The following is a 27523-nucleotide window of genomic DNA, read 5'->3' as shown; positions in this document are numbered from 1 at the left end:
TGCTTGTGTATCAAGACACCAATATCAGAATCCAAGCATCAACTTTTCCCAATTTTCTCTTACTAGAGAAAGGTGCTGCTTTTCTTATAGAAGTGGATAATCTTCAATTTTTCCACATTATATTCCACTGTAAATTGTATAATTTTTCTCGACTGCAAGCAAAGTGGTAATTTCTGAGATATCTGTAGAAATTTGTTTTTTATCTATAGCAGTTGCGCACTATATGGAATTCTTTTCAAGCACCTTTTTCTCCATGTTCTTACATAAAAACTGGTTGATTTTTTTGTTATTCCTTTTTATTGACTGAATTAGTAATTTACTCATTTTATATGCCATAATTTTGTTTCTCTTGTCATTCCTCTTATCCTACTATCAATCACTGCATTTTTTGTATTTGTTAATTATTTTTACAACTTCCCAATGATAATCGCAGTTTCTTTGTAAGTTATTAACAAAGAATGACTTTCTGTAAGAAACATGCATTTATAGAACATTTTTTGTATTTATTTTTTATTGAAGTTCGTCATCAAACAAACATTTCCATAAGATGTATTTCAGACATTGTACATATATATCATATAATCATATATATCACAAATCTCCACAAAGTATTTATCTGAGGTATACATGTATAGAAAAGAGTAGAAAGAAAAAAACAAGCAAAAGGAAAAAACTATGTACAAGTAGGGAGTGATCTTTTTTTTTACAACATATTCTTTGATTTGTGAGAATAAAATCAGGCCTATGAGGCATTTTGTAGTTAAACCATTTTTCCCAGGATGAATCAAATTGTTCCAGCTGATGATTAACAGATGCTGTTAACTTCTCCATTTTGTAAATGTCCATTGTGATTTCCATCCATGCATTTAAAGTTGGGCTCTCCTGTGATAACCACTTCCTAGTAAGAGTCTTTTTACGAGCCACCAACAGTATATTCATTAAATATTTATCTCTTTTCAACCATTCTTGAGGTATATATCCAAAAGATATGGTCTTACTCTCTAAGGGTATTTCACATTTAAAGATGTCTTGTAGGGCATTGTGTATCCCCCTCCAATAGTTTATGATAACAGGGCAGTCCCAAAAAATATGATTTGCATTTTGATTTCCACAATTTCTCCAGCAAACAGGGAGGTTACTATCATAATAGGATTTCTGAGAGGGTGTAATAAAATATCTTATCAAGTTTTTCCATCCAAACTCCCTCCATTTCTGTGAACTGGTACACTTCCATTGATACTCCATGTTATTATCCATTCTTCCTCGGATATAATTATCCCTCCTTCCTTCTCCCATTTTGTTTTAATGTATGAAGTCGAATGTGTTTTAAGATTTGACAACCCCTTATACATGCTTGAAATAATTCTACTATCATTATCTGAATTATATGCTTTTCTAAAGAGCTCTATCAAGCATTACTTGCCTTGGTTACATTTTTAAGCATCTTATTAACATATTGTCGCATCCGCAAATACTGATAAGAATCTTGTTTTTCTAATAAGGGTTTCTCTTTAAGCATTTCAAAACTGAACAGTGTTCCTTCTTTCATTATGTTGCAAAGAACTGTTATTCCTTTAGCTGTCCAGTCCTTAAATCTAGCATCCAATTTATTTGGTGTAAAATCCGAGTCATATGCACACCATTTAAGAATTGCAATATCTCCCTCTAGATTATATTCTTTTATAGTAGTTTTCCATATTTTAAGAGTCAATTTCACCCATGGGTTATCAATAGTATTTATGTACCTTTGCAGGTTGTTATCAGCCAAAATTGCTTTTATGGGGATGGGGAGTACCCGCTTCTCAATGTTTTTCCATTGAGTGTCATATAATGGGTTGCATCAACATATCACAGCTCTCAACTGTGCTGTAAAATAATAATATCTAAGAGAAGGTAGCCCCATACCCCCTTTTCCTTTGCTAATTGCAAAGTTTTGAGACGAAATCTGGGCCTTTTACCCTGCCAAATATACCTAGATAACATCTTGTTCCATTCATTGAATTGATTTTGGTTAACCTCTATTGGTAGGGTCTGAAAGAGATATAACAGTCTGGGCAGTATATTCATTTTAATAGACTCAATCCTTGAACTGAGACTGAAAAAAGGAATCCGGTTCCATCTTGCCATAGCTTCCTTAATTTTTTTTATATAAAGGCTGATAATTAAATTCTGATAATTTTGCCAAATCTTTTGGCATAATGATGCCCAAATATTTGAAAGACACTGTGTGCCATGCCCAGGGATATCTACTTTCAATTTCTCTTGGTAGGCTATAGTAATATGAAAGTAATTGGGTTTTATCTGTGTTGATTTTGTATCCTGATAATTGACCATATTGTTCAAAGGATTGCATCAATTTAGGTAAAGAGTATGTTGATTGCCCTAGATAGATCAAAATGTTGTCCAGTGTAACTAGCCAATTTATGCTCTGTTCCTTTAATAGTAATTCCCCTGATATCTTCATTTGGTCTGATGTATTGAGCTAATGGTTCCAGATATAATGCAAAGAGTAGCGATGACCACGCACAACCCTGTCTCATGCCCCTTTCTAGGGTAAGACTATTTGATAAATATCCATTGATTTTAATCCTAGCAGTAGGGTTGTCATATAGTGTCTGTATAGTTTTAATAATTGTGTCTTGGAAACCAAATCTAAGTAAAACTGTAAAGAAAATTCCAATTAACCAAATCAAATGCCTTTTCAGCGTCCACGCTTATCACTATTGCTTTGACTTTATTTTTTTTGTATATGATCCATAAATGTGAAGTGTCCATATATTGTCTTGTGTCTGGCATTGTCATATAAAACCTGTCTGATCATTACGTATCAGTATGGGTAGAAACTCCTCTAATCGTTTGGCCATGATGGAGGTAAATAATCTACAATCTACATTAAGAACGGATATTTGTATAAATGACCCGCATTCCATTTTATCCTTGCCTTCTTTCGGTATAGCTGAGATTATTGCTTCCTTCCAACTGGGTGGCACTTGTGCCTTTTTTAGAGCCCAGTTCAGTGTGGGGAGTAAAGCAGGAATTAACTCATTTTTAAATTCTTTGTACCACTCTGACGTATGCCCATCTGATCCTGGTGACTTGCTTAATTTAAGCCTAGTAATTGCAGCTTTTAATTCAACTTCAGTTATGTCAGCAGTCTTCGTTCTATTTTGTTCTTTGCTTCAAGTGGGTAACTAGAGAATTCAAGAAGGTGTTAATTTGGGTTATGCTTCCCCCGGAACTTGGAATATAGAGTTTTATAAATCACTTCAAAAGCTTCTTGAATTTCACTTAGCTTATTTTTTATCATTTTCATTCTTGGGTCCCTAATTCTATGAATTATATTTTCTGCGATCTTTTTTTCAGTTTCCACGCCAGTATTTTCATTGATTTTGATCCACGTTCATAATGTCTCTGTTTCAGAAACATTAAATTTTTCCTGATTTCTTGCATAGCCAAACTATTAATTTCATTCCTAATTCTTTTAATTTCCCCTAATGTATCCTGTGCCAAATTCAATTTGTGTTTTTCTCTAGTTCCTTCAGCCTATTTTGTAATTCCTCTAATGTTTTATTCCTTATTTTTTTCTTATATGAAGATATCACTATAATTTTCCCTCTAAAGACAGCCTTCAGAGTATCTCATAAAATGGGAGGTGAAACCTCTGCATTATCATTAAATTCTAAGTAGAGACCAATTTATTTTCAACTTTGTTCCTTAAAGTACAGATCATTGAGTAGACTTGAATTTAGTTTCCAAATAGTATTCTTTGGTTGTAGGTCAAAATCAATAGATAATCTTTCAAAGCTTCTCGATTAGCTGTAACAGTATGCTCCAAAAGTGGGCATAGCTGTGATGTGGGAAATTGCCAATTATTTTGCACAGAAGATCCCACAAATGACAATTAATATTGATCTGTTAATTTGCCTTATGATGCACAGAATGCAGATAAGAACTTCCTTACCTTTCATATCTCCAAAGAGCTTCTACATCCACCTGAGAGATTAGAAGGAAGCTTGGTTCAAGATGTCACATGAGAGATGCATCTCTGCTGGTACATTAATGTCTCAGCAATGCATTTTAGTGTCGGGCCAGATTTACTTGCATGAGTATCAACATTGAGACCTAACCCACAATATTATGATCCTGGAAAAATTGCTACCTTTGAGTTGTAGATGACATTTATCACTATATCTGGAGATATTATTGATAGTATTTCTAAGATTTTCTTCCTGGATAATTAACCCATCCATTACACTGCAGAGAAAATGTCTTGAGGCAGAGGATAAGATCTATGCTTACGCAAGCACAATTGGCTGTCTAGACCACTGAAATTTTGCTTTTTTATCACTATCAGGCATTTTGACTACACATTATGAACTGTACAACATAGTATTATATGTTCAAAGTAATTTTATTTTCAGAGTACATAAATGCTACCATATACAACCCTGTGGTTCATTTTCTTGTGGGCATGCTCAATAAATCCAATAACCATAACAGAATCAATGAAGACCAAATCAATTTGGGCATTCAGCCCATGTGCAAAAACCAACAAACTGTCCAAATACAAAAAGAAAGAAATAATAGAAATAAATAAATAATAAATATCGAGAGCATGAGATGAATGGTCCTGAAAAATTTCAGGATGTATATTGTATACATTCCTCTGATATTAAATGTACCTCTTGAAAGTGAGTCATAGGTTGTGGGAACATTTCAATGATGTGGCAAGTGAAGCTGGGTGAAGCCTTGGTTCAAAAGCCTGCTGATTGAGGGGTAATAATTGCTCTTGAACCTGGTGGTGTGAGTCCTGAGGCTTCTATACCACCTTCCTGATTGCAGCAGCAAGAAGCAAGCATGTCCTGTGTGGTGTGGGGAGTCCCTGATGATGAATGCTGCTTTCCTGCGACAGTGTTTTCTGTGGATGTGCTCAATGGTGGGGGAGGGCTTTACCAGTGATGGACTGGCCGTTCAAGCGCATTGGTATTTCCATGCCAGGCTGTGATGCAGCTAGTCAATATATACTCCACTACACATTTATAGAGGTTTCTCAGAAAGATGGAGTACCTCAATCAGGTACTCCAATATAATAACAGAGGAATTTAAAGTTGCAAACCTTCTCCACCTCTGATTCTTTGATCCTACAATAAGGACTAGTTTGTGGACTTCTGGTTTTCTTCTCCTGAAGTCAATAATCAGCCCCTTGATCTTGCTGACATTGAGTGAGAGATTGTTATGGCAATTCTTATAGTTTTAAGTTAAAATTCTATAAATTGACACATCTATTAACCAGTCTCTCTCCTTCCTTCTAGTGATTCTCATTTTTATGTTGGAGTAAACTCCCTCTGCTCCCCTTCCCCAACAACCATTCTACACTATTAAACAATTCTAAATTTTATTCAGGATACCCAACTCTATCCAATGATATTCCTTCTGAGTGAAACCTAACCTCAGTTTGAAAACCAATGATCAATTTAAACTCCTGTATCACATTAGTATCATATCCAACATCATCAAAATCAATGTATATGATTGCAATTGTTATAATCAAAGATGGGCTTTAGACAACTAAAATATTTTCTGTCATATACAGTGGATTCTGCTTATTTGGGGCACTATGCTGCTTAATTGGGACAGAAGACTGTTGCCAAACAGTTTCTAAGTACTGTACCATCAGTTGTATGCACCTGTGTGGTTGTTAGACACAACAACATGCTCAGAGCGAACAGTTTTTAAATGGTGTCAGTTGCACATGTTTGTGTTCAAAAAGCAGTGATCTTTGTCACTGATAGCTGGTGAGAAATAAGCAGTAAGACAATTCACATCTGTTTTGCTCACTGTGGTCTTAAGCATTCACGCTTGAAGATGCTAGAAATGGTGGAAGTGAAAATGAAATAATTTCTCTTCTTCGACAAGTTAGGAACTATGAAGATTTGGAGACCCCAGTCATCGATAGCATTGTATGAGGCAGTATCTGCATTAGGTGTCTGTGCTGATTTTGTTCATTTACAGTCAATCAAAAGAACATGGCAGCATACAGTGGATGAATTCCTCCATCAATAACTATTAGCAACTAATACACTTTTATACTACTGTCATAGTGTTCCAACTTGTTCTGTATTTCATTTAAATACTTGATTTGTTACTCAGTTAAATAGTAGTTTGTCATTTTTATATCTTTTTAACTATTTCCATGAGACTTTGGCTAATTGAGTGGCTGCTTAATTGGGCCAAAATGTACTAGTCTCAATTAATTGGAATTCACTGTATTTTTTCAAATATCTGTGTAATGTTTTCTGGATATTGACACTTTTTCTCTATATTTTAAAACGTATGATATTGAAAGCACTTTGGAATAAAATTACTTGATATTCTTTAACTTTTGCCTTTGGTCAAAAGCAACCTTATTTTTAGACAATTAGTTGAATAGAATTGTGTGTGTCTGATGACAGTGGGGTGATATTTGCACGTTTCTGTTGGTTTATTTGAAGATGTTCTTTTGTTCCTCTTGACATAGTTAATGTCCATTCTATCTGGAGGAAATGATTTGCCATCAAATCTCCGTCTCCAAGCAAACTTATTTCAGATTGAGAAGAAAGGTATGCTGTTTAATGTTACTTGAGCTAATTAAACTTAAGCACATGGTCAGATGAATATTGAAAGCAAAATACCACATGACAAATCTCAGTTTGCTGCTCCTTAATTTGTAAGAATCATTTGACTTCAGTTCTGTTCCTTCAGTTAGTGAGGAGAAAATTACAAGCATCATCATGGATAGACATTTGTCTGTCTTGTCAGATTCTCCTAGGTTTCCATGGTTGTTCCTTCACTAAGCTAGTACCACTTGGTACAGAAATTCTATCAAGGTGCTTGATGCATGCATCCTTTTTGTTTTTGGTTCTCAAGTATGGTTCACTTTCTCACAGAGGTGGAGTGCTGTTCAACGGTGTGCAATTTGTATCTGGATTGTGTTCCCTTGAATTTTGTCTGTTCATGCTGTGGAGCACACAAAACAGGGCTCTCAAATCTGCAGGCTGCTCCCAGAGATGCTTACCAAAACAAACATCAAGTGCTGCTGGTAGATCATTAGCTTGCTCCAAACTTGATGATCTTCCAATACAATGAGACGTTGCTGACTGGCACATTCCACACTACAGTGCTTGCTAAGGGATCCACTATATTGGTGCAGGCAATGCAGACAGAGGCTTAGTGGAGGATTGCAGTCTAAGGTCCTTCTGTCACTGGATATTGAGAGGCTAAGCCCCATGTAGAAGCCACTCAACCACTGGAAATTTGTAGCATCCCAGGAAGCCTCTTGAGAGCCGATAATGCTCTATGCAGTTTGTGTAGTACTGGTAACACTATAATGTATCGACTGAACAGCACTGAGTATAAAGAAAGCCACGTACTTTGGTACTTGTTGATGTATTTTTATGAATAAGGCTTAATTTTGAAATACAAAATTCTCTCTTAGATGTTCAAGATTCTGCTTTATTCCCATATTGATCCACTTCATCTTAACATTTTCAAGTTTCCAGAATTTCTAGGCCCATACTTACAAAAAAAATTAGGTCTGCGTGCAATAAGTGATTGCTAGGGAAAAAGTTATTCAAGATGGTAATGAAGTGACAAATAAAATTGGCTTCTTGAAGACAAGGGTTTCAAATTACAGTAACTTGGTTCTGTTACGTACCCTGTAACTGGGTCACTTACCAGCAAAGATGAAGAGGTCCGTTGAACTCTGATGGTACTATTTTTAACAGTATTTATTGATAAAAATACACAAAAATAATATCAATGCAAACATACAGATAATATACGTCATCAATACCAAATCTAAAAGCACGGGTATAACAATAATCACTAAGAAATAGGTCTGTCGTTGTCTAGGGGATAATGTATTGTCCGATGGAAATATAAAAGTCACTCAAGTTCATGCAGGCTGCAGCCTTTGGTTGGAGTCAAGAGAGAGAGTATAAAACTTGCTCATTCCTTTTATGATGTCAATCCTTCGAGAGTCGTTGGGGCTGATTTCTCCTTTGTTTTAGTTAAAGCCGTTCTTCCGTGGTAAGGCCCACTGATTCCGAGGCAAATGGAAAAGGACGCACGTGGGCTTTCCATCGGCTGTTGCTATTACGCTGTTACAGGATTCCTAGCGTCTCTTCTGGTGCGTCTAAAGTGGCTGTTCCCCAAACCCTCTTTTATCCTGACTCACAGGGTCTCAGATGTCAATCAGGGTGGAGGGATGCCTCCCCTTAACCAGCCCATTTTTGGTCATTCCCTGAGGGCTTCAAATAAATAGCACAATACTCAATACACAAGTCTGTCTCCAAGAGACAATGGCCATTTCCCGTCTTTGTATCGCTGAGGGGCCAGGACATTCCAAATGTCTCTCTCTCATTTCCTGGGTCTCCTGACCTGAATTAATAGCGATCTCGCGATTCTCAAAAAGGAGGACCCTTCGGCCCCTCAGAGTTGGGCACAGGCGTAACAGTTCATAGTCATTTATTGTGGATAAACTTACCAGCTAAAGCTTAATTACTAGGGTACACTGAGATCAGCCTGAGGCAACGTGTATTTTTTCAGGTTCTTTCTTTCAAGAATTATTACAAAGATCAATTATATTCAACAGATACTATGCATTCAAGAACAGGTGTGGGCAAGATTACTGTCATACTCATATTCCACCTAATGTATTTCAGAACCATCCCCAATTGATTCTGGGGCGCCAGTTTTGAGAAAGTGTGAAATTGCTATTCCTTCGCATCTAAAGCCCAGTCAAGCTTGGCTGGAGTCTCTGCGGGGCTATGATGCTGAAAACTTGGGTGTCGTTGAATTACATCCTGATGTTTTTGCAGTACATCCAAGGTATCATAATTAATACTTTTTAAGATTATAATTGAAATGTTAATTATTTACGATTATCTTCATGCTGATGTTTCATCTTCTAATTTTAATTTTATTGGTTTAGTGTTATTAAAATAAGACTTGAGACAAAGGAATGTGTTCTTTGAGGGTTGCAAATCTCTGGAATTCTCTGCGCTAGATAGCTGTGTCCTAAGCCATTAAGTATATTCAAGGCTGACAATGTTGTTGGAACATAAGCAAATTATGAGCAATAGAGATCAGAGAAAAATGTAGATGATGCTAATAATCAGCCATGATTCTTAACTGTACAGATGATGATATGAAATACAATAATTTTTAAAATTTAAAATATTTAGATTTTTTAAATATTTCAGACTGTTTCAGTTATAATTATTTTTCTGGAAGATGTTTATATTTGTTATTTATTTAATCATGAGGGGATGGGTGAAGAGAAGTGGAGGTTTTATTAAATGCAATATCATGGAAAGCCGAGGCTTCCTTTTACATTCTGTAGACAGTTTTCTTTATTATGCTTGTTGAATAAGGTTACACACTGGTATATGTTGCCTAAAATGGTTTAATGATTTATTGCAGTGGATCCTGGAACTTGAATCCACTGTATAAGCGTTTTTCCATTTAAATGTAATTTGCTGTTGTCCGAGGAAAGTATTTTCTTAGGCTAATTGAATATGTGCTGAACAAATCGCTTCCTAGTCTTTGACATTTGGAAGGGGAAGAGTATGATAGAAAAAATGGTCAAGGCAGTTCCATGAAAAGTAATACCTTTGGATGCAGCAAGTCTTGGAAAATGTCTTGAACACTTTACCTGAAGTAGCACCCTACCTTATGTGAAGCAATGATGGTCATTGTATATTTACTGTTGCTTTTTAAGAGAAACTGATACCAAGGATTTTTATGTGCTTTTAAACAGAATTGACATTCTACATGAAGTTGCAACTTGGCAGAAAAACTTTAAAAGAATAGTAAGTAGTCTGCTTTTAATTATTTTTGTAAAATGCTGACTGATCTGTTCAAAATCAGATTTGATCTCAAGTTTTAAGTGCTCTAGAAATAGAGGTAGGTTATGTAGCTCCTTGAACCCATTTCATTGTTTAATTAAATTATGATTGATCTGTACACTAATGTTACTTATTGCCTTTCTCCATACAAAATGTAGCAAACTCTGTCTTTAAATATTCACTTGACCCAAATCCACATCCTAGACTTCTGGGTATTCACAACCTTTTGAGGAAATATTGTATCTGCATCTAATCTACCCAAAATGTAACTTTAAATTCAAGTGGTTGTAAGCTGCTATCAAAATTTATCAATGATGTAAATGAGGACTAGACAAATGTTGAGTGGGGATAAATAAGGTGTATTTCTGGCTTGTTTTAACATTTGTAGAGTCATGCTAAAGTGAAGACACGAGCTGAAGTAAGAGGAGGAGGTAAAAAACCATGGAAACAAAAAGGAAGTGGTAGAGCACGCCATGGAAGTATCCGATCACCAATATGGAGAGGAGGTAATCATCTATTACTTTAAGCAATTATACAGGGGCTCGCCAGTTAACAACAGAGTTTTGCTCTCAAGAGGTGGTCATAATTTGAAGTTAGAAATGCAGCTGCCTGGCAATATATTTAATTAAAATCAAAACCCAACCAACACTACTGTGTCAAAATCGTGGAATCCCTTATTAGCAACAATCTAGAGTTCCTTCATTGGAAATCTCGGAATGGTCCAAGGAGACGGCTCCATCATCAATTTCTCAAAGGCAGTATTTGATGGGCAATAAATGCAACTTCACCAGCATTGCTAGCATCAGTTATATAAAATAAATAACTGATGACTTTTTTCACCATTGTTTTCAAGGGTGTCTATTTTTATGTAGACCATTTCTCACACCTCCTCCCTCTTTGGATATCTGTTTTCAACTCAGGAGGCAAACTATCCACTGACATTTATTATAAATTCTTTGACTCCCATATCTACCTGGACTACACTCTTCCCGCCCTGTTGCTTGTAAAGAATGTCATTCCTTTCTTCAATTTCTCTATGTCAGCTGCATGTACTCTCAAGAGGAGGCTTTCCATTCCAGGATATCTTAAATGTCCTTTTTCAGGAAATGTGTCCATTTTTCTACAATAGTTGGAGACGCCTCTCTCATTTTCTTCATTTCTCGGACTGCTGTTCTCACCCCATCTCACTATTCCTCACTTTTCTCCCTACTAGCCTCCTCAGTCAGTGCATCATTTTTAATCTTTTCCTTCAGCCGTAACAATATCCCACCACTAGCCACAACATCTCCTCCATCCCTTTCCACAGATAAGCAACTCTACAGTTCTCTGCTTTTTCGATTTTCATGTGTTCTTATGCCTTAAAATTTGTAACACTGTTTGTTATTTATATTAAAACAATTGATGCACAGCAGCTTTACAGAGGGTGGGTGGGTGGTCTGGGAAAGAATTGAGTAAGTGATAAGCTGGACAAAGATCTGCCCCAAGCACAATAAGCATTGTTTTTTTTCCATAGGTGGTGTTTCCCATGGTCCTCGAGGGCCAACTAGTTATTATTACATGTTGCCCATGAAAGTTCGCGTACTGGGCATGAAAATAGCTCTTACCATGAAGCTTGCACAGGTAAGTGCATTTTTCATATTCTGATTTACAAAATTTGCATCTGCTTCTTCACTTGACTGTATATCTGGTGTGATGTCTTTCTAGCTGTGACGCAGAGGTATATTTAACTAGAGTGATTATATTTATAATTACATGTAGAGCAGTTGTTCACCCACTTAATGTACTCTCATTCATGTAATGTGGATTAATTAAGAAAGCACCTGATTATTAACTTTTTAATAAAGATGTACTTTTTGAGAGAAATAATTTATTTTGCAAATGTTTTATAATAGTGAGATCTGGATGCATGGCATTTCTTCTATAAAAATTATTTCTAATAAAGTAAATGATTAGAATCTGCACAAAATTCCATTCATTGCAGTGGTTAGATTTCAGACTGAAAAAAATTAAGCTATTTAAAAATGTATTCTAATTTCATAGAAATTTATGTGGGGCACCTAGGGGCGACTTGAGTAGCAGCAGTACTATCAATAGATATGATTAAATATTCTTGTTTCAGCCTGATACAGCTAAAAAGCACAACTGCTTCCAAGGTCAGTATGGTCAACAGATGTCTTAATGCGTTTTAATGAACTTTTGCTGTTTAGAACTGATGGAAACAACACTGATTGTGGACGGAAGCACGTACGTATGATTCCATAGAGGAAGCATGGCTGTAGATCAGGGATACAAGTGCGTTTGAGGAAACAGGGTTTTGAAACTACCGATACCGAATATCTTGCTGGTCAACGTGCAGTCTCTGAATAAAATCGATGATCTCAGAGCAAGGGTGCTGAATCAGATGGACATTGAGACCACGTGTGTCCTTTGTTTCACAGAATCCTGGTTAACCCCTTCCATACCGGATGCAGCAATTCAGATCGACAGGTTTTCTATACACTGTCAGGATAGATTAGAGTCGCTCAAAAGCAGAAGTGGAGTATGCCTCATGATCAAACCTTCTTGGTGCACAAATGTATCAGTGCTGTCCCAATTCTGCTCACCAGACCTGCAATATCTAGCAGTTAAGTGCTATCCTTTTTACCTACCAGGAGAGTTCTCCGGGGTCATTTTGGTAGCAGTCTACATTCCACCTCAAGCCAATGTCAGTCAGGCTTTAAATGATCTGAGCAATGGGATCAAAACGCATGAAACAGTGCACCCTAATACCCTCACCATCATTTTAGGAGATTTTAATCACGCCATTCTGAAAAAATCACGAAGCAATTACCATCAACAGATCACTTGCAATACTAGGGAAAACAACACACATTGCTACACCACCATCAAGAATGCCTACTGTGCTATTCCACGCCCTCAGTTCAGGAAGTCTGATCATCTGGCTGTACTACTACTGTTTTGAGTATAAGCAGAGATTTAAGGCTGCAGCATCAGTAGTGAGGACCAAGAAAGTATGAACAAGGGAAGCACAGGAGTACCTACAGGACTGCTTTGAATCAGTGGACTGGACTGTATTCAGGGATTCATCTTTGAACCTGGTTAAGTATGCTACAGTTGTTACTGGTTTCATTAAAACCTGTGTGGATGAATGTGTGCCTACAAAGACTTGCTGTACATTCCCAAACCATAAACCGTGGTGAACCAAGAGGTAGGTCGTCCGCTGAAGGCCAGATCTATGACATTCAAATCTGGTGACCCAGACCTGTACCAGAAAACCAGGTATAATTTGTGGAGGGCTATCTCAAGAGCGAAGTGACAATTTTGAATGTGGTTGGAGGTGACATCGGATGTACGATGATCTGGTAGGGTTTGCAAGACATTACTTCCTACAAAGTGAAACTCAATAGTATGAATGGCAATGTTGCTATTCAACACCTTCTATGCCCGCTTTGAAAGGGAGAATATAACTACAGCTGCAAAGATGACTGCTGCACCTGATGACCCTTGATCTCCGTCTCTGAGGCCAATGTTAGACTATCTTTAAAGAGAGTGAACCCTCACAAGGAGGAAGGTCCCGGTGGAGTTCCTGGTAAAGCTCTGAAAACTTGTGCCAACCAACTGGTGGGAGTATTCAAGGACATTTTCAACCTCTCACTGCTATGGGTGGAAGTTCTCACTTGCTTCAAAAAGGCAACAATTATACCAGTTCCTAAGAAGAATCATGTGAGCTGCCTTAATGACCATCACCCAGTAGCACTCACATATACAGTGATGAAATGCTTTGAGAGGTTGACTAGACTGAACTCCTAGCTCAGCAAGGACCTGGGCCCATTGCAATTTGCCTATCACCACAATAGGTCAATGGCAGATGCAATCTTAATGGCTCTTCACGTGGCTTTAGACGACCTGGACAACACAAACACTTTTGTCAGGATGCTGTTCACCGACTATTGCTCAGCATTTAATACCATCATTCCCACAAACCTGATTGAGAAGTTTCAGTACTTGGGCTTCTGTATCTCCCCCTGCAAGTTGAGCATCAACTTCCTAACCAGAAGACCACAATCTGCGCAGATTGGTGATAACATCTCCTCGCTGATGATCAACACTGGTGGATCTCAGAGGTGTGTGCTTAGCCCTCTGCTCTACTCTCTATATAGCCGTGACAGTGTGGCTAGGAATGACTCGAGTTCCATCTATAAATTTGCTGATGCAACCATTGTTGGTATGTCAACATTGTTGCTGGTGATGAGAGGGCATACAGGAGCAAGATATGCCAACTGGTGGAGTGATGTCGCAACAACTTGGCACTCAACATCATTAAGACGAAAGAGCTGATTGTGGACTTACGTAAGGGTAAGACAAAGGAACACATACCAATCCTCATAGAGGGATCAGAAGTGGAGAGAGTGAGCAGTTTCAAGTTGCTGGGTGTCAAGATATCTGAGGATCTAACCTGGTCCCAACATATTGATGTAGTTATGAAGAAGGCAAGACAGTGGCTATACTTCATTAGGAGTTTGACGAGATTTGGTATGTCAACAAATACACTCAAAAACTTCTATAGATATACTGTGGAGAGCATTCTGACAGGCTGCACCCGTCTGGTATGGTGAGGATGGGGAGCTACTGCACAGGACCGAAAGAAGCTGCAGAGTGTTGTAAATGTTGGCTCCATCTTGGGTACTAGCCTCCAAAATATCCAGGATATCTTCAAGGAGCGATGTCTCAGAAAAGCAGTGTCCATTATTAAGGACCTCCAGCACCCAGGGCATGCCTTTCTCTCACTGTTATCATCAGGTGGGAGGTACAGAAGCCTGAAGCCACACACTCAGCGATTCAGGAACAGCTTCTTTTCCTATGCCATCCAATTCCTAAATGGACATTGAACCCCTGGACACTACCTCACTTTTTAAATCTATATTATTTCTGTTGTTTGCACAATTTACTTATTACTTTTTTTTTCTATTACTTTTTTTTCTCCTATATTATGTATTGCATTGAACTGCTGCTGCTATGTTAACAAATTTCATGTCACATGCCAGTGATAATAAACCTGATTCTGATTTATCTATTTAATGACCATATGCTAGCTACTAAGTGAGATGTCTTTTCAGTTTCTAAATCCTCCCACCATTGATGGGTTAGAACACAAAACATAGAAATCTATAGCACATTACAGGCTCTTTGGCCCACACAGAGACATCTCTCAATATTTCTAAGCTCTGCTATATTGTCCTGATTTAAGTTGGTCATTTTAAATAATTTTAAACTTTTTAACTACCTGCAAGGCTTTAAGGAATAACTTTAGAAAATAAAGATTTGCCAGCATAACTGGACTGGTGCATCATATTCTCAGTGTTTCACCAGTTCATTAGCCTTCTGTTTTTATTTTAAATAACATCCACCATCACAATTCCTGTTAACTACTTATTGTTTGGTTTTTAGGATTACCTTCATATTATTGATTCTTTGGAGATGCCAAGCCCAGATCCTCAGTATCTTCGTGACTTGGTATCACATAGGCACTGGGGAGATTCTGTTCTGATTGTTGATGTGTGAGTACTTTTTTTTTATGATGTGAAGGTTAAATCTTTTACAAGCTGGAAGTTAATTTAATTTTAAATCTTGAGAATTGGTTCAAGCATTTTAATTAAATGAAAATGTTTGAAGCTGACCCCTTCTATAGTGCCAGTATCTGGTTCTTTCACTTTGCCCTACTCTGACCCTATTTTGTCATTCACAGAACTACCTTGAATCAGACGTCTTCCCTGCCACAGCACCCAAGTGTTATCAAAATAGCTAATGGGAAACTGTAACTTGTCTCCCTCTTATCTCTGACTTGTTGATTGATATTCTTGCAATTATTATGGGTATACAAAAGTTACCTATTTGAGGTACACAGAAGATTGGACATGCTATTGCAGCAAAAATCAAACTGCCTACCATTATCCGAGGGGTCCATGGACACCCAGGTTGGGAACTCCTGGAATAGAGGGATGTCCATTTAGAATTGAGGTCAGAAGGAATTTCTTTAGCCAGAGAGTGGTGAATCTTTGGAATTCATTGCCATGGACAGCTGTAGAGGCCAAGATATTGAGTATATTTAAAGTTGAAAAGTTCTTGATTAGTCAAGGCATCAAATGCTAGAGTCAAGAGAATAGGATTGAGAGGGATAATAAATCAGCCATGATGGAATGGTGGGGAAACTAGACAGGCTGAGTGGCCAAATTCTGCTCCTTGCATGGATGTAAGGCATTTGACAATGTCATTTACTGTAGGGTTATTAAGAAGATTAAGATGCATGGGAACCATGGTGAATTGGTCATTTGGATTTAGAATTGGTTTGCCCATAGGAGACAAGAGTTGATGGGACTTATCCTGGCTGGAGATCTCTGACTACCTGTGTTTTACAGGGATCTGTACTGGGATCTCTGTTATTTGTATGTGATGTGGATGAAACTGTAGATGGGTTAGCAAGTTGGCAGATGATGCAAAAATTAGCAGTCTTCAATGCTATCCAAAATACAACTAAAGGATACAATGGGATATAGAACAGATGCAGATATGCACAGGAAATGACAGGTGGAGTTTAACTTGGCCAAAAATGTAAAGGGACATTACACTGTTAATGGCAAGTCCATTAAATGGTGTTGATGCTCTGAGCTCCAAAAAGTTGCTACACAGGTTGATAGGGTATAAAAGACAGCTTATGACATGCTTGCCTTTATTAGTTGAGAGAAACTGACTTCAAGAATTGGGAGGTTTTGCTAAAAGCTTTATAAGCTGTAGTTAGACTGTGGCTGAAGAATTGCATTCTTTTCTGGTTTCCCCATTATAAAAAATGTTGGAGTTTTGGAGAGGGTACATAAGAGGTTTACCAGGAAGCTGCATGGATTAGAAAATTTAGGTTGTTTTCTGTGGAGCAGCACATGCTCAGGAGAGAGTTGATAGAGGTTTATAATATTGAGCATAGATACAGTCGACAACCAGTAACTTTTCTCCCAGAATTGAAATGTCTAATACCAAAAGAGATGCATTTAAGGTGAGCTTGGGTAAGTTCAAAGATGTACAAGTCAAGTTTTTTTAAAAACAAAGAAGCAAGTACAAATGGGTCTTAAAGAGGCTCTTACATCAATGTGTAGGAAATGGAGTGATAAGGACATTGTGTAGGCAAGAGTGATTGAGTTCAGTCAGGCATTTGACTGCTAATTTAATTAGTTCAGAACAACAATGTGGGTCACGGGCCTCTTCCTGCGCTCTGTAAATAATGGCCTGAAAATGTCATACTTAGTTCTTGATCTGAAGAAAAATGTTTTCCACCCCATTAATACAAGGAGAAAATCTATATGTTTACCCAACCTATTATAAGAAGATATTTTAAATTTAGATGAATCAATTAAATTTTCTATATATTGTGAAATGTATTAACACTTGTTTATTCATTTAGTAATGAAAAAATGCCAGAAAATATTTTGGAAGCAACAAAACATTCCAAAACTATAACGGTGATGCCTGTCTTGGGTAAGATTGTTACTTTAGTATTAACATTGTTTGGTAAAAGTAATTTTGTTTCAAAAAAGGTGCAGAGGGAAGAATAACATAACCCAACAACTACCATATTCAGAACTCTCTTGAAGCTGAATTAAATGATTGTTTCCCAAATTGCACTTCATCAAAAACAATTCACAGAACACTTTATTCTAATTTTTCAATACCAATTCTAATTCAAAAGTGAATGGCGTTTTTAATATGTTGCCATTCATGAAATTTCTTTTCCTAATTCATTTTGCATTAGGTTTTCATCAAATGATAGGCCAAAGATATTACGATATCAGATTGTTTCACACAAAACCACAGGCTATAAATTTCATAGAAAACCTACAGCACAATTCAGGCCCTTTAGCCCACAAAGCTGTACCTTAGAAATTACCTAGGCTTACCCATAGCCCTCTATTTTTCTAAGCTTCACATATCTATCCAGGGAGTCTCTTAAAAGATCCTATCATTTCCGCCTCCACCACTGCTGCCGGCAGCTCATTCTACGCACTCGCCACTCTCTGCGTTTTTAAAAAAAACACAACTTACCCCTAACATCTCCTCTGTACCTACTTCTTAGCACCTTAAAACTATGCCCTCTCTTGCTAGCCAATTCAGCCCTAGGAAAAAGCCTCCTGACTATCCACAAGATCAATGATTATTTCAGATACTAATTTCTGTAAAGACCTAATATCTGAAACTGCTATCCATTTCCAATCTCAATTTTGAAAAGGGAGTGAGGGGAAATCTCACCTTCCAACTATTGTTCCAAGAAAGATAATTTCATGCCATTTTAGATTGCAATTATTTCTGGAACAGGCTCTATTAATTAAAGAAAATGTACAGAATTCATGGCAAGATCTTGTTCATTAACAATAGCTATAGGCTACCCCTGTATGACAGCTATTCAGATTATACAAATTGTCCTTACACACTTCCTAAATCACAAGCTAAACAGTTGAGATAATGGAAAAAAAATCTTGTAAGGAATCTTTCGTGGGGATGTAAAACATAAACATTAAATAGATTATTTCTTTCAACTTAGATTTTTGACACACCTGCAGATGACATATTTGCTTTACATAAAGTCATAACAATACAACCTAATCCCTTCCCTCCACATCACCAAGTAACAAAATGGTCACATAATTTGTTTCTCAATTAAAAAGAAAAAAATTCTGGTTGGATTAACTAATCAATCATAAGTTTTGTTGGCCCTAATTCAAAAAGCTGCATTGGCCAAAATGGTCAGAGCTCAGTTGCCAGACTATTATTCAAAACAAAATTGTTGCACATTGCTGTGAGCCCCAGGAAGTGTAATCTTGTGTGAATTTGGTACGTCAAGGAGTATTATGTCTTGTATTAAAACTTTTGCACGTCTTTAATCAAGTCTGCAGGTAAGTTGTATATTACTACAAATTATGGCTTTTAGCAGTGTTATGCAAATTATATTTGAATTTGAGTTAGTTCAGAAATACTCAGAATCACCTATTTTTCATTAATATTTAATAATAACCATCATTCCTTACTGTGTCTTGTGACACAGCAGGCAGCAACCTTGCCATTTCTTTAGTATTTTGTCTGTTTTTTTACAAGTCTGAGTTGCTAGCATGATGCAGCTGATTTAGTAAAAACAGATGAGAAAGCAAATTATTAAATGCCTTCTAGGAATTGAGATGAAAAACTGGTCAATGTGAACAACCTCTTGTGTGCACTACTATATAAGCTTAGGTCAACCTGTAATTTAAAAATAATATTATTGTAACATTGATCATAGCTTTCTGAAATTCTGCTGCATTCTCTTACAGCACTGAATGTTTACAGCATGCTGAAACATGAGACCTTGGTTCTAACATTGGATGCAGTTGGTTTTCTAGAGAAGAAGCTTTTGTGGCATGATACCAGATTCTCCCCCATCTATCCATTCAAACTACCTTACAGTGACTTTTCTTGAGAATAAAGTGTAAAAATGGGTTTTAAAAATAAGCTTTTATTTTATTTCAATAAAATAATTGAATTGATTGTCTGCCTGTGTAGCTACAAGGAGCAGAAAACCTTCTGTGGAATAGTTCCATTTGCCAATTCATGTCTAATCTGCCATCGTAACGCAGATCTTTTCTTGTCCGTTGGTACAATGTAGTTATTGGGAACATAAACATGTTGAGGTTTCTGAAAAGCAAAAATCAATAAATGTTATGCTTTTGATAGTGCTAGTTATCTAGAAGCTTGTATAAAAGCCAAATTAGCAATAAAAAGGAAATCTATTTTCAATAATTTCAATTAAATAACATGCCAAATATAACTATTTGCCAAGTGATATTCAAACATCTTAGAAACATTAAAATGATTTAGTGATTAGAGTTCTATTACTTAACAGATTTTTAAATGATGTAAATCAAATTATAATGACAATCATGATTCAAGATTGAGAGGGGATCTGATTGAAACGTTTAAGATAATTAAAGGATTTGATAAGATTGAGGCAGGAAATATGTTCCAGATGTTGGGAGAGTCCAGTACCAGAGGGCATGGATTGAGAATAAGAGGTCAGTTATTTAAAACAGAGTTGAGGAAGAGCTTCTTCTCCCAGAGAGTTGTGGAGGTGTGGAATGCACTGCCTCGGAAGATGGTGGAGGCCAATTCTCTGGATGCTTTCAAGAAGGAACTAGATAGATATCTGATGGATAGGGGAATCAAGGGATATGGGGACAAGGCAGGGACTGGGTATTGATAGTGAATGATCAGCCATGATCTCAGAATGGCGGTGCAGACTCAAGGAGCCGAATGGTCTACTTCTGCACCTATTGTCTATTGTCTATAAGTCAATTTGTCCTCTAGCAGTGATTGTGGAAAACTGATGCGGGAAGGCAGTAAGAAAATTTAAAGTATTACATACCCGAGGTAGTTGACTTTTATAAAGCATTTGTTCCTGAAAAAGAAAATTCATAATTGAGGTTTATCCAATAGTGCTAATGTTTTAGACAATGCTATTTCCTTAAGTAGGTTACATACCCTTATACCCCATCGTAATTCTTTCCTATCCTTTTCTCCAGGTGTTTTGAAAGTTTCCCAGTTTCGCTTGTATTCAAAATATCTGACAATAAAAAGTGAAATCTGCCAGTAAAATCCATGTTCATAAGACTGGATATGAACATTAGCTCTTAAATTTGTCCCCAGTTTATTTAAGAACTCAACTGCAGCATCATAGATACAGAAAAAAATTGGGTCTGAAGTTTGTATTAGTGAAAATGATTTGGATGAAAATGTTCCAACTCTGAAATTTTTCCTGGAATTCTTTAGTAACATCATACTTGTAGTCATGGTAGTCAGAATCACACATGGAATTAAGGTGATAAGTACCAGAAACAAACTATGAATTAATTTTACTGCAAAGTATGTAGCATTCATATTTTTCACAACAATGGTTGTATAGTTAACAAATTTAATTCTCTCACCTCTACATTCATTTCTTTTCCTTTTCCCTCAGAGCCCCCTAACAATTATCTTTTCTCTTTACCCAAGAAAATAGTGAAAAGGCTAACCCCAATTTTGAAACTGTCAAATATAGCAATTAAACTTGATCTTTCAACTGAGACAAGTCAGGGTCAACATTATTTAAAAGAAATAGAATGTCATTGTGCACGAGATTGTGCTTTGCCTTACAGCTGTAGTAGCCCATGTTCACTGCTGATCCTAAGTGCCATTTATGAAGTTTAAACATTGCCTTTATGACTATATATGCTCCTGGAGCTTTGCTTTCCTCTAACACCCCAAAAGCATACTGGTTGATAGATTAACTTTTATTATAAAATTATTTTTATGGCTGTTAAGAGAATCAGTCTAATGGGTGTGTGGAAAAATAGGTCGATAAAGTAGCCTCCAGTGATACAAGGAAATATAATGAGAGTATGGATTGAGTTCTTTGGTAAAGTAGCTGTATTTGGTCTTGGACACTGAATGCATCTGAACTACTTCATGAAAGTGTAATTGACAGATTAGAGTGATGTGAAGGAAACAGTAGGTACATATAACAATTGTCAAACAGAAAAATAATCCTGAATTGAATTATACATGGAATAGAAATAATTAAAGAAGCCAACACTCACTTTGCAACAGGATCAGTTTTCTTTAAGTTTCTTGTGTGAGGATGATCCATTATTGGTCTTATAACTGCCATATATTGATTTTGAAAAAGGTAAATAACAATGAGAATTTCCATCACATACTAATATCTCAAAGCATAGGTAACAAATTACCAACCATTTCAAGGTTTATTCTAAGCAATTTCCAGATCTCAGTTCTACAAACCAAGTTAAGAAATGTCTGAAGTTTAATGGGATCTTATGCCCAAATAGTTAGGGACTTTTCCCAAACTTCAAAGCCTCACAAAAAAATAGGACCACTGGCAATACTGACCTCAGTGTGCCCAGGCTTAGAGAGAAGTTAAAGCTGGAATTTATTTTTATAGGAATGTTACCAAACACTATTACATCTTCTGTCAATGAATACACTACACAATTGAGAGCCAGCTTCAGGGTGCAAGTAAAGGCAATATCCTTAATGCAGTGAAAACTAAAGCAAAAATAGAGAACTAGTTCAAAGTTTCTGATGACCTTTAAATTTCAATAATACCTTTAGAAAACATCTTTTGACAATTTTTCACACAAACAAGAAGATCTGCAGCAATCCAAAGCAAAACACACAAAATAGTGGAGGAACTCAGCAGGTCAAAAGCATCTGTGGTAAAAAGTAAACAGCTGACATTTTGGGCTGTACCCTTCTGCAGGAAAGGAAGGAATAAGAAGGTGATAGATGAAAATGGGGTGAGTAGGGACAGAAAGAAGTACAAGGCGGTAGGTGATAGATGAAAATGGGGGAGTTGGTTACAGGTGTCCCTCCCCCTTTACAAAGGTAGAACATTCCAATGGCATAAAGCGAAGAACCATTAATTTTCATGAGAAAAATTTTCCTAAAAGCAAAAATCCTCTTTGTAATGCAAAAACAGGTTAGTAATGTAGGTCTTTTGTAAAAGCAAAGTGGGATCAAGTGAACATTTGTAAAGCGGGAAATACCAGAGCTAAACGGCTAGAGAAGGGGGAAGTCTGACAGAAGACCATGGAAGGAAGTGAAAGGGGAGGAACACGAGAGGGAGGTGATGGCCAGGTGAGTAGATAGTGACAATGGGGAATCATGAGTGGAGGCAATTACTGAAGTTTGAGAAATCGACGTTCATGTTTTTGATTGTCATCTTTGTTTACATATTACAGACTATATGCAAAAGTATGTGACTGGCACGCATCATCATACCACATCATATTTACACACCTCCCTGAAAAGTAAAATGAAACTAATGTTATCCCAGCGCAATGTTTTTCTTTCAATTAGTTTTATGTTCTGAAGTTACAATACATAAAACTAATTCCAGCAGTTACCGGAGGTTCAAGAAATCAACATTCATGCTATCAGGTTGGAAGCTACCCAGCCAGAATACAAGGTGTTGCTATTCCATCCTGAGTGTAGCCTCATCATGGCAGTAGAGGTGGCCATAGACTGACATGTCAGAATGGGAATGAGATGTAGAATTTAAATGGGTGGTTATCCAGAAATTAAACTTTTTGTGGTGGACGAAGCAAAGGTGCTCAACGACACGGTCTCTCAATCTACGTCGGGTCTCACCGATATACAGCAGGCCACACTGGGAGCACCGTACACAGTGAATAACTCCCAACAGATTTGCAGGTGTGGCACTTGTCCTGCTTGCAAGGATAAGTACCAGGAGTGAGATCAGTGGGGAGGCACAAGTGGACAAGGGAGACATCTTTTCTAACAACTTCTCGCTTTCTGCAGGGATGTCTTCCTAACATGACTAACCCTTTCTCTTTCACCAAATTCCCAGCTCCTTACTTCACCCCCTTCCCCTCTCCCAGTTTCATCTATCACCTGCCACCATGCACTTTTTCCTCCCCTCCCCCACCTTCTTAGTCTGACTCCTTTCTGGACCAGAAGGCGGCTGGAAACACCAACTCTAATTTTTTTCATAGATGTTGCCTGACCTGCTGAGTTCCTCCAGCATTTTGTGTGTGTTTCCTTGAGAATTTGTACTTTGTATGAGATTGAAATGTGCTCTTAAATTAGAAGCTAATATAGAAAACATAAAATGTAATCACTCACATGACTTTGGTGCATTTGAGAGACAATTGTAGCCTTCGCCTCCTATAAGATTTTGGTTCCACTACAGCAGAAAGAAAATTATTATTTTTTTAAAGTGACAAGGCTTGTTAGTATGGTCTCAGCAAGCCTTGGAAAAGTAAGTTTTATCAGCACAAAATCCCTTTACCATGCAAGTTTAGTACTAAATGTACATCAAGTTAATGGGGTTTGTCAATACACTCCATAATGTCTCACATCTCAAAAGTTATTTTCCATTACTCTTATTTCTATATTGAAAATATTACTGATTAAATGGACATGTATAAACTACACAAAGAATTTTATATTGCTCAGCTATTAAATGTACTAGACAAATAACGTCCTTTCCCAAAAAAGCAAGACACTTCAAATTATTTACCAGATCTTTTGTGAAGAAAGGCTGGGCAGAATTTGGTCGCCTTCTGAACACGCTGCTGAATTCTTCACTTTCTGTGTCAGACTCTGCTATATTGCCAAGGGGCTGAAATCTGATCTGTCCAAATTCACTGCCTGCATCTTTTAAAGAAAGTTCGTGAAACAAAAGTTACTTTTGAATTGAATTGACTTTATTACTTACATGAGGAGTAAAAATCTTTCCGTTACACCTCCATCTAAATGTGCAATTTATAATAAATAATATGTACAACAGGACAATTGTATCTGTGTGAATTAATCAGTATGACGGCCTGGTGGAAGAAGCTGTCCTGGAGTCTGTTGGTCATTTATTTTAGCTGCGCTACCGTTTCCCGGATGGCAGCAGCTGGAACAGTTTGTGGTTGGCATGACTCGGGTCCCAATGATCCTTCAGGCCCCCCCCCCTTTTTTTTTTAAAAACACACCCGTCTTTGTAAATGTCCTGAATAGTGGGAAGTTCACAGCTACAGATGCGCTGGGCTATCTGCACCACTCTCTGCAGAGTCCTATGATTGAGGGAAAAACAGTTCCCATACCAGGCAGTGATGCAGCCAGTCAGCATCACTGCCTGGTACGGGAACCCTGTATGGGAATTGTATCCCTGTAGAAAGTTCTTAGGATTTGGGGGCCCATACCAAACTTCTTCAACCATCTGTTGTGCTTTTTTCACCACACAGCATGCAAACACAGACCACTCAACCACAGATCCATTTACGTCAATAGGGGTTAGCCTGTCTCCATTTCTGCTGTAGTCCACAACCAGCTCCTTTGTTTTTTGAAATTGAGGGAGAGGTTGTTTTCTTGACACCACCATGTCAGGGTGATGACTTCTTCTCTGAAGACTGCCTTGTTACTATTTGAGACTAGGCCAATCGATGTAGTATCATCAGCAAATTTAATTAGCAGATTGGAGCTGTGGGTAGCGACACAGTCGTTGGTATACAGAGAATAAAGGAGGGGAGTTAATATAGCCCTGAGAGGGGCACCTGTGTCGAGTGTCAGAAGGGCAGAGTCGAGGGAGCCCACTCTTACCACCTGCTGGCATCTGAAGTCCAGGATCCAGTTGCACAAGGCTGGGTGAAGACTGAGGACTCTGAGCTTCTTGTCGAGCCTTGAGGGAATTATAGTGTTAAATGCTGAACTGTTTGTCCAAGAACAGCATTCTCATGTAAGCATCCTTCTCTAGATGTATAAAGACAGTGTGTAGGGTTGTGGCTATTGCATCATCTGTCAATAGATTGTGTTGGTATGTCATGTTTATATTAAAAACAATGCAAAAGTTCTCCAGTATTTTTATAACAGGATTATAACTGACTGAGCAATAGTGAGGAACTCAAATTCCTCTATGTACATGAAAAATCAACTGATGAAGACCATCTTTCTGCCCAAAGAACCACCAAATTTTGCCTTTTCACTGAAGTGCTTAAATCCAGGCTGTTAAATTTTATACAAATGTTTGTATTATAACAGTTCTCAACAGAACTGTTTCATGAATTAAATGTTTTGCCTTACATATGTATCTACTGCAAATTATTTGATATGAGACTAAATACAGATGATCATGTTCTGTGACAACTAGAATAGTAGATAATAAGGCAGATTCTTTTTAACCTTCACATGTCTACAATTTCTCATTCTCCTAAAGGCTGCACATTTCACCACTTATGGCTATCTATCTGGAGACTGGAGCAGAGGCATAAGGAGTGGATTAAATGCAGAGATGTTTTGTCTAAATGTATGCATGACCAAACAATTCTTTCTGCAATTAATAGACAAGCAAAATGGACACCTAGCACAAGTCACCCCTCATCTTGGACACAAAACTGATGACTATGAGGTTTGAATGGTTCTGAGTGTAGTATCCAAATGACTCAACTTTAACTAGGCACCAGGGTTTCAAACCTGTGACTGATTGCAATGCAATCATCTTGTCTTACGCTTTTAAACACAAGGCATTTATTATTATAAAGATTACCAAGGAGCTTGTAACTCATTTCAAAGTTATTCCCAAATTAAGGATATGTACAACAAAACATCAAATCCCCTCTAACTAAACAATGATTGTTTCCAAAAGGAAGTTTGAAAAATGATTCACGTTTATTGGGAATAAAATCCTGACCGAAACTATAGTAATGGACATATTTTTAAATGCTATTCAGGACAAGCATAAGCATCTGGTTAAAAGAACTGATTGAAGAATACCTGGTCTGATCCTGTGAATTTATACTGTTTTGACTCAAAATATCTACCTCATGTCAAAAGAAGCCCATTCCTTTTAACATCTAACATACATTTATCATTTCAGAACATAGACCAGTACAGCATATGAAAAAGTTATTAAATTAGTAATCAAATGGACAACTAAACTATCTCTTCTGCCTACACAATGTCGATATCCTTCCATTTTCCTCACATTTATGTGCCTATGTAAAAGTCACTTATATAGCAGCCTCTACCACCAGCACATTCCAGTAACCCACCACACTCCGTAAAAAAACTTGTCCCTCACAGCTCCTTTGAAATACCCTTTCTCACCTTAATGCATGCCCTCTGGTATTACACTCCAACCCCTGGAAAAAGATACTGTTTACTCTATACCTCTCTTAATCATACAAACCTCATCAGATATCCCCTCAGCCTCCACTTCTCTAGACAATGCCACCAAAATTTGTCCAACTTCTCGTTTAAGCACATGCCCTCTAATCCAGGCAGCATCTTTGCAACCCTCTTTTGCACCCTCTCCATGCCTTGACATCATTCCTAATAATAAAGCAACCAGAACTGTTTGCAATACTCCAGATGTAGTGTAACTACAGTTCCATAAAACTGCAACATAATATCCTGACTTTTGAACTCAATGCCTTAACTAATAAAGGCGAGCATGCCATATGCCTTCTTAACCAGCCAATCAACCAGTCACTTTCAGGGAGCTGCGAACTTGGACTCCAAGATTCCTTTGCTCAACAACACTGTAAAAGTACTACAAATTGTTCTATCTTCTTGGCTCAGTTTCTAAGGTCCAAAACAAATATTATTTTTATTATCATTGCTATTGTATTGATTTATATACCATTATTTTTTTAAAACAATTAGACACTCAGCTTATTTTTTTAGTTGACACCAAGCAACACGTTCAGCAGATGGAGAGGCTTAGTAGCTCTTTCACAAGGAAAATAACAGTGTAAGAAGCTTACAAGATGATTTGAATGACTGAATTACTATAGATCCAAGACCTGAACAGACAAACATATCTTATTTTGGGCAATCTGCCTAATGGATTAATCTGCACTATAATAATGAGAAAAGATGTGTGTTCATCCAGGAGAGAGAACGCAACCAGCCCTTGGCACTTACCAGACTCTGTTTCAGTGACTGTCGACTCATCATAAACATGGAACTGTCCATTTTTCTTACTGTAATGAATTACAGAAATAGGTACATAATAAGTTTTCTAAGTACTCCACAGAAGTAATTGCATCTAATTCCTGCAAATG

The 27523-nt window shown here is 37.3% G+C and overlaps 2 protein-coding genes across 3 annotated transcripts in view; one reads left to right on the top strand and one right to left on the bottom strand.

The window, feature by feature from the left end:
• Positions 1-19448, top strand: part of mrpl4 (mitochondrial ribosomal protein L4) — a 24294-nt gene extending 4846 nt beyond the window's left edge. The window contains exons 2-9 of the mRNA XM_059985644.1: positions 6518-6599; positions 8703-8868; positions 9800-9851; positions 10276-10393; positions 11401-11507; positions 15336-15445; positions 17338-17411; positions 19235-19448. Coding sequence (XP_059841627.1) covers positions 6518-6599; positions 8703-8868; positions 9800-9851; positions 10276-10393; positions 11401-11507; positions 15336-15445; positions 17338-17411; positions 19235-19380 — 855 coding nt within the window. The 3' untranslated portion in view covers positions 19381-19448. The remainder of the gene's footprint in view (positions 1-6517; positions 6600-8702; positions 8869-9799; positions 9852-10275; positions 10394-11400; positions 11508-15335; positions 15446-17337; positions 17412-19234) is intronic.
• hyls1 (HYLS1 centriolar and ciliogenesis associated) overlaps positions 19397-27523 on the bottom strand; it is a 20427-nt gene continuing 12300 nt past the window's right edge. For both annotated transcript variants that reach the window (XM_059985642.1, XM_059985643.1), the window contains exons 6-12: positions 27384-27442; positions 23995-24131; positions 23598-23658; positions 21533-21596; positions 20439-20520; positions 20323-20355; positions 19397-19595 (exon numbers count right to left, since the gene is read on the bottom strand). In XM_059985642.1, coding sequence (XP_059841625.1) covers positions 19464-19595; positions 20323-20355; positions 20439-20520; positions 21533-21596; positions 23598-23658; positions 23995-24131; positions 27384-27442 — 568 coding nt within the window. In that variant the 3' untranslated portion in view covers positions 19397-19463. The remainder of the gene's footprint in view (positions 19596-20322; positions 20356-20438; positions 20521-21532; positions 21597-23597; positions 23659-23994; positions 24132-27383; positions 27443-27523) is intronic.

This window comes from Hypanus sabinus, chromosome 12, assembly GCF_030144855.1.
Source record: "Hypanus sabinus isolate sHypSab1 chromosome 12, sHypSab1.hap1, whole genome shotgun sequence".
Classification (NCBI taxonomy): domain Eukaryota; kingdom Metazoa; phylum Chordata; class Chondrichthyes; order Myliobatiformes; family Dasyatidae; genus Hypanus; species Hypanus sabinus.
Note: the sequence above shows the minus strand (reverse complement) of the source record. Positions and strands in the feature narration are given on the sequence as shown.